At 36.2% G+C, this 7705-nt stretch overlaps 1 protein-coding gene across 1 annotated transcript; it reads right to left on the bottom strand.

The window, feature by feature from the left end:
* Positions 1-232: 232 nt before the first annotated feature.
* LOC138322747 (uncharacterized) lies at positions 233-7260 on the bottom strand. The gene is made up of 2 exons (XM_069266831.1): positions 7116-7260; positions 233-2011 (listed from the first exon to the last, which is right to left on the bottom strand). Exon 2 carries the CDS (start codon positions 1974-1976, stop codon positions 696-698), a length of 1281 nt encoding a protein of 426 aa, XP_069122932.1. The 5' UTR covers positions 1977-2011; positions 7116-7260; the 3' UTR covers positions 233-695.
* Between the last annotated feature and the right edge of the window lie 445 nt (positions 7261-7705).

The following is a 7705-nucleotide window of genomic DNA, read 5'->3' as shown; positions in this document are numbered from 1 at the left end:
TATAATCACATTTTCTCGATTAAGAGTCCTGATTTCCCTGTTATAATCACATTTTCTCGATTAAGAGTCCTGATTTCCCTGTTATAATCACATTTTCATGGTACGTATCTTATCGCTCACGTAATACCCGAAATTTAATAGCACGCAAAAATCAGTAGATTTACAGTTAGTCCGAATGATTCTGACTATCTATCCGCTTTTTATATACTGACGTGGGCGGGTTAAAAAGCGGATAGATAGTCAGAATCATTCGGACTAATTTACAGTATAACATATCACTTTGTAACTTGTACCCTATTATATCACATAATCCGCCTGATATCCAGTGATGCCCGTGTTATTTTTTTGCGTATGTCACTTGAGTAATATGACTTGAGCGATTTTCATCGACAGAAAATTTATTGTAACGTCATGACAAAAACGAAAAAATGACATTAGGATTTCGAGGTCGCGAGGTCGCCGGGACAAAATGGCGGCCTTCGCTGGATTTTCACAATACATTTTGTGAGATTCATCGAGATGTAGGTAGGCCTAGTTGTAGTTATATGATTAAAAATATCTTTTTGTATTCGTTTCATATGAGATTTCATAAAACTTGTCTCGAAGTTTTAATTTTTGGAAGCCTTGTTAAGTTCTCCAGACTCGTTTTATAAAATCTCACATGGAATGGACATTCATTTAAGATTCTTAAATTCTCATAATTTAAATGTATCTGCATTTTGTTTAATTTCTGCTAGGTATGGTACTTTGGCAGCATGTTGGCGTGCGCATACAATGAACTCTTCCGCATCACTTGTTATATTAAGAAGATGAGACACCTTCCCCTTCGCAAGAAAGTATATGATCTTCCACCTGTCTGATAATATATGCCAGTGGCGTTTTTGTTCAATGTGGTCAAAGCAACGTTTTGCCTCCTGTAAATCTGTTTTTGTCACATCTACCTCCGCGAGATTTCTTCCTTTGTCATCGATACCAACTCTTATTAAAGCTTCTACAATAATTGTAGCATTGTCAAAGTCCGCTGCTGCCCTCAATTCATCTTGGCACTCCGTTTGGGATTTATTGCTATTCAGTTCGCGGTTGGCAATTCTACTTTCCTTCACTAAACCAATAAGTCGTTCCTTCTCTGTGCCATCTATCAGACCCTTGCGTGCACTTCTTTCCCATTCGGTGTTGGATTCCGTAGAAAGGATGCTAAGTTTCTCGCGACAGTTTGGTATTTCCGCCGATAACTGCTTGGCAACGTAAATATTTCGTGATGCTTCGTCTATATCGCCAACAGCACGCATTGCTAATGCATACTGACCACATATGGACATCGTGTACAGCTGCGGAACAGAAGTCTTAGGAATAATGTCCTGAAGTATTGACCTTAATTCTTTCATTCGAGCTAGTGTCGGATTAGTTTTCCCTATTTCATGTCGCCACTTCAATATCATTGATTTGAAATACATATCGGCAATCATTGTTAACTCGTCATTGAGGAGAGTTAGGTCATCTTTTGAATGTAGCTTGTTCCAATGTCTGATGCTTTCAATACGAGCTTCGTAAGTTTTATTTGTGTCTCCGAGAAAAGTTTCAAAATCTTCTATATTTCCATTCCAGTGTTTACGTTTGATGTCGTAGTATTGTTTGACAGCTATCAATCGTGCCTTAGTTTCAATCTTGTTCAGAACTGGTCTCTCGGGGGCTCTGTATTCCTGCCTACATTTGTCAATGTCTTCCAATAAAAAATCGTAGTGAATTGAAATGATCTCGCGGAATGTTTCGAATGTACATTGTTTCGGTAAAGTTTTTAGTAAAAACAGTTCAGTAGAACGTGGAGTAGCGTCTTTGGATTCGAGAAATTCTATGAAATCCTTTTCGTCCAATGCATTGTTCTTGTACAGATCTCCACAGATATAACACAGTGATATAGTATCCCTCAGCTTCACGAAGCACTTCCTTATCACGTATTTCAAAAGCAAATTATCCATCCAGGAAACGATAGAATCAGCGAACCCATCATGACCTGTCAATTAAAAGCAATAACTTTATAGCACAAGGGGCCAACTCAATGAAAATGGATGTTTTCATACATTTTTTGTATTTGGAGGATGGACTGATGACTATATATAATAGTTATGTGACTTTTTTTCAGAAATGTAACAAAATGGGTTTAGTATGTAACAAGAACTTTAAAGTACATTTGTTATAGCACATATGGGAAAGTAAAACAAACAACAGATTGATAGGTATATATCTGTGATATTCAGAAGCAGCAGTGTTGTCTTGCGCGGTATCACGTAGTCTGTCTTGGGAGATGATATCCAAGATAAGCATGGCGGACCCTGACTTGCATCGTGATAGCGCAGAAAAGCATAAGGTTTAAGTTGGATGGGAATTAGATATTTTTAGCCGAACGTGCCTTTTTAATATATGTACAAAGGGCGGGGCGGAGTAGGTGTTTGGTTATTAGATATACAGGGAATCTAGGGAGTTGAGAGAGAGACTCCAGGATGTAGGCCACGAGGCAACATCCCCCGGACGGGTTTTTTTTAATGCAGGGGCGTAGGAAGCGGGGGGGGGGGGGGGGCAGTTGCCCCCCCCCCCGTTCCCTAGGACGGGGGGGGGGCAAACATGTCTTTTTGCCCCCCCCCCCATTTTCGCCGACTGAAATTTTGTAAAAATGCTTATTTGAAAGAAAAAAGGGTCCTCCTGCACATTTTTCGTACTCCATTCTAGAAAATTTTCTGCTGCGCGGCGCATTTCCTAAAACGTTCAAGCACATAATGTCAAACCTTAAATAGTAAAAATTCAATACACACGAACTAGACTAAAAATGTCCATCAAGGGATTCTATGTACTATTTAAAAAAATATGTCTCTTAAAAAATCAATTTGTTTATATGTCTTAGCGAGACAATTAATTCATTTTTTATGTCACACAACAATGTGCCGATGGTGTGAAGCCGGTGTGGCATTTTCATTTGTGACCGTTTTCAAGTGTGACCTATGGCGTATTACGCATGCGCAAGGCAAAAATAATGGCATAGTTTAATACATGGATTGGCAAAGCTCTAGCAGACGAAATTGTGTATTACTACAACGTAAATATGGGAAATGTGGACATTTTAGTCAATATATGTAATAATACATGGTGTTTACATAATGTAAGACTTATATTTCCTTATAAAATGTTTGTGATAGCATATAAAACTTTAATACTATAGACCAACTCTCATGTAAATAATAAAATATGATAAAGATACCACATCAGAGAGCCGTTTATGAAACAAATTTGAGGATCATATTTGAAAATACACAGAAGAAATATTGAGATAGGTGTTTGATATGTATACACATATCCCATCGAAGTTATCTTTATAACAACAAACATTACAGTGTAAAAATATGTCTTTTGTGTGACCAATTTATCAACAAATGTATATGCTTTGAAACTGTGACATAAAGAATTTGCCCTTCCATATTCAAGTGTCATCCTGACAATATACAGACTCCATCCGTTTTCAAATGTGACCTCCACAATATACAGACTCCTCCTGTTTTCAAGTCTGACCCTAGCAATGTATAGAATCCTCTCGTTTTCAAGTGTACCCCACAATATACAGACTCCTCTCATTTTCAAATGTGACCCTCACATACTTAATTACCATTTCCCCTCCAAAAACTATACATTTGAAATGTATTTCTGTCATATATCCATAAGTGTTACATAGTATTGTGGTACGGATCGATAAAAGTCTTAGTCCAGTCCATGTATTACATAGTGCCACAGGTCACACTTGAAAACGGGTCACAAATGAAAATGCCACACCGGTATATTCAGATCGAGTAGGGTTGCATAATGTTATGACGACACAATTATCATTTCTCAATGCAGGTAGCTTTAAATCGAAAAATTACCATGTTAAGAACGCTTTATAATCATTAAAATACATCGTAAAACTCATCTCAGCCATTCTAAATCGTAATTTTTTTCTCGGGGGAGACCCCCGGACCCCCCTAACACCAAATTCTCGCGCTTTCGGGTGCTCGCAAATTCATCAAAATGCATCGTAAAACTCATCTAAGCCATTCTAAATCGTGTTTTTTTTTTTTTTCGGGGGAGACCCCCGGACCCCCCAAACACCAAAATCTCGCGCTTTCGGGCGCTCGCAAAATCATCAAAATACATTGTAAATCTCATCTCAGCCATTCTAAAATACAATATTTTTCCCGGGGATCACCCCCAGACCCTTAAAACATCAAAATCTCGCGCCTTTGACGCTCACACGCTAATTTGGCCAATTTGCGTATTCGTTAATTTCCTTTTAGCGACCCCACTGTGTACAAGGATTAAATCTATTGATATATGAAAAATGTACATAAAGCATATATATCGCGACGGCGGGGGGGGGGGGGGTCTAGTATTAACCTTTTTCATATAGATTTTTAGAAATAGAAGTTCATACCATAAAAGAAATGGAAGAAAAAAACATATGTCCGTGTGCTCGTTTTTGAGCTATTGTCAATCAAAGATACCTAGTTGACAAAATATTGGATCTTATTGGTATTTTGCCGTTTTGACCATATACAAAAGAAATTAAAGCCATAATTTCCTTATGAGATGTTTGATGTGTATAGATTTTTTGTAGAATTTATTATCCTGTAGTCTTCTTGATTGATAAGACTAATTTTTTTTCTCATAATAACAACATATGCTACTCCTACCCCTTAAGTTTGTGCTACAAAATACACCATGTTCAGCCATTTTTGCCAAATTTAACCCTTTATAGAAAAGGTCATGGTATTAAACTTTTGTTAATATTTTGCATATCAATAGGGAATGGGTTCTTTCTAAATTAGGCAGAAAAAATGGCGCGTCCATGTGCTTACTTTTTTGCCCCATTTGAATATTTGTTATTTTTCAGTATTTTAGAGTAAAAAATAAATGTGCTCAAATTACCAATAAATGTAAAAATAAAGTGACAAAAGTGTATCATTTCACGCATTAATGCTCAATATTTTAATTAACACGAACCTAGTTAATATTTTCAGAAAAAAATTAGCTCAATACAGCTAAAAATGTTGGCGCACTAATGATTTAAGTAAAACATCAGTAAAAATGGAAAAAAAACAGGCTCTACTGAAAGCGAAAAAGACACTATTTCAAAATGGCCGCCAAATGGGCCATTTCTTAAAATCTCTGTAAAAAATCTACTAAAATAGAAATGTAATTTTTTGACAAAATTTGCATCTGTCAACTTGCTACAAATATTGATAAATTGTATTTGAAAATCTCATAACTTCTTTGATCTTTGTAGAAACGAGAAAACGAAACCTCAGAAGAATGCATCCTTAAAATAAGTTTTAACTAAATACCATGTGTATGTGTTATGTCAGAGAAAATACGAGATTTGAAAATAATTTTTCAAATCTCGTATTTTCTGAAAGAAAATCACATGACTGTTATACATATTCATCTGTCCATCCACCAAATACAAAAAAAAATGTGTGACAACATCCATTTTCATTGAATTGGACTCTGTGCTTTAAACAAGGCTGATAGTAACTGAAAAATATTCTTCGTGTGTTCATTGTAAATTTTCACTATGTATCAAACAAGCTCCAGATTACCTAGTGTTGTCGTTTGGAAACGTTATGTTAAAACAACTATTTTTAGAATCGGAGGGTGGATTAAAATGTTGGATATTATAGTAAATATTACATTGAATATTGCTTAGGCAAATTGAACTACAGATGCAGTAATTCAAATTCTGTATTCCACTTTACCATCATTTGAAGCATATATCTGTGTACCTCCTGACAAATGTACACCCATTGAGTATAACTTAACTTTAATCACTTTAACATACTATCACTATATGATTCTAGCAATCTAAAAATTATGATTTGATTTGGACGAATTAGCTCAAAGGTTGTAATATATGTACGATTGAATAAGTTGAAAAACTTACTGCAAATAAAAGAATTTGAATTTGAATTTGAGTGAGATGGCCTTGGTATTGGTGTTTACGACGATTTCATACGAGTCAGCATTTACACTAATTATAACAACACATTACGTAGCGTATGTTTTGACACATAGTTTACTTACGTGTACAATGCTTATTTACATATATATGCACTAAGCGAGTTTCTATTATTAGCACTTTGTGTATTGGATACGATGATAGACATACGTTTGGTCTAGAGTACTTAGGAATACACGTATCTAGCGGACATATTTCAGTTCCCGTTAATTTGAGAATTTAGAAAGGTAACACGTTTCATGTCGAGGGTGATTAATATCAATCCATTACTTGTGTCTTTTAAACATTTTAAAGGCTTTAGGTTGGTTTGAACCTAATTAGTCATTCAGTGAAAACAGTGATACGGATTTGTTAAAAAAGAGAACTATTACTTGGTTAATATTTAATACTCTAATATACTGAATCAAACCGTTGGATTGGACTCCTAGAGTGATCAACGTTGGGATCATATAGGCCAATACCGTGTGGCTCATGAACATTTTCATGGCCCAATTTCATGAGCCCCATTATGAAAAACATTACTCTAGATTCTTGACCATCATCTAATTAAAATTCATCGTGTCTTTTCCCGATATAATATGCATGAGCGAGGCCTCCGCTGCTGGATATTTGAATGGATAATTACAGCTGAAACGGGAACTGCACAACCTTTAGTATGACAACTTAAAGAATATTACTTCATACACATTTGCAATAAGCTATATTTGGACAATAACGATCCAATGCCGTACTTGATAACTGTATGACGGTATGTAGTATTTGGTGTAATATCGGTCCCATTGCCCACCCATACTAGATACCGAACATTGATAGTGATACGTCCACACTCATCGTGACGAACTGATGAGGGGAGGCCGGAATAGCAACGCCCATTCTTATAATACATATGATCAATTAACTCAAATTAAAAAAAAAGTATATCATATCATGAAAATAGATCGAACGTAAATATCTACACACATACTGTACACAGGTGCACTGGTACAGGTGTATAATAAAAGACAGTCTACCTGTGGAAATGGCTATCAGGAAGTACCAATAAAACACATCGATAGCAGGATACCACGTTTACGTATTATACCTGTTTTACGTGAATGGTGATATCATGTTTATCCTCGTGTACACGTTGAGCTCCAGCGCAATCATAGTAAAATGTCTTGGCACCAACCAACCAGCTTCAATGGAACCGCCATTTCTGGATCAGAGCTGCCTGTTGGTCGGCGGAATTCCCAACCGTTTAGATTACAAAGGGTCAAAACAACAATTATGGGCAAAGAAGTAATTCTTACAGCATGGACAGAATATTGTCGAATTTTCGAGGCGATTTACCCCTTTGTCAAGAAAAAACAAATGCAATTGCATATTAATTAGGATGGTAACGAATGTTCACAAAAATAAACAATGAACACATGTAAAACACACAGATAACTACAGGGACAATGGCGATGCGTAATGTCTGGATGATCCCTTCGGTCAGCCCATTTATACGCTATATAAAGCTGATATATTTCCGTGACCCACCGTGACCCCATACTTCTACTGAGTATACTAATTGCTAATACCAGTACACGAGAATCATACAATACTTTTAACTGAAGATCGATCGGGAGACGAATGCTTCCTATTGTCTATTGTCCAATAATTTGATGTCTTTTTTATTTGTAGAAATAT

This window comes from Argopecten irradians, chromosome 5 (genome assembly GCF_041381155.1).
Source record: "Argopecten irradians isolate NY chromosome 5, Ai_NY, whole genome shotgun sequence".
NCBI classification, from domain to species: Eukaryota; Metazoa; Mollusca; class Bivalvia; order Pectinida; family Pectinidae; genus Argopecten; species Argopecten irradians.
Note: the sequence above shows the minus strand (reverse complement) of the source record. Positions and strands in the feature narration are given on the sequence as shown.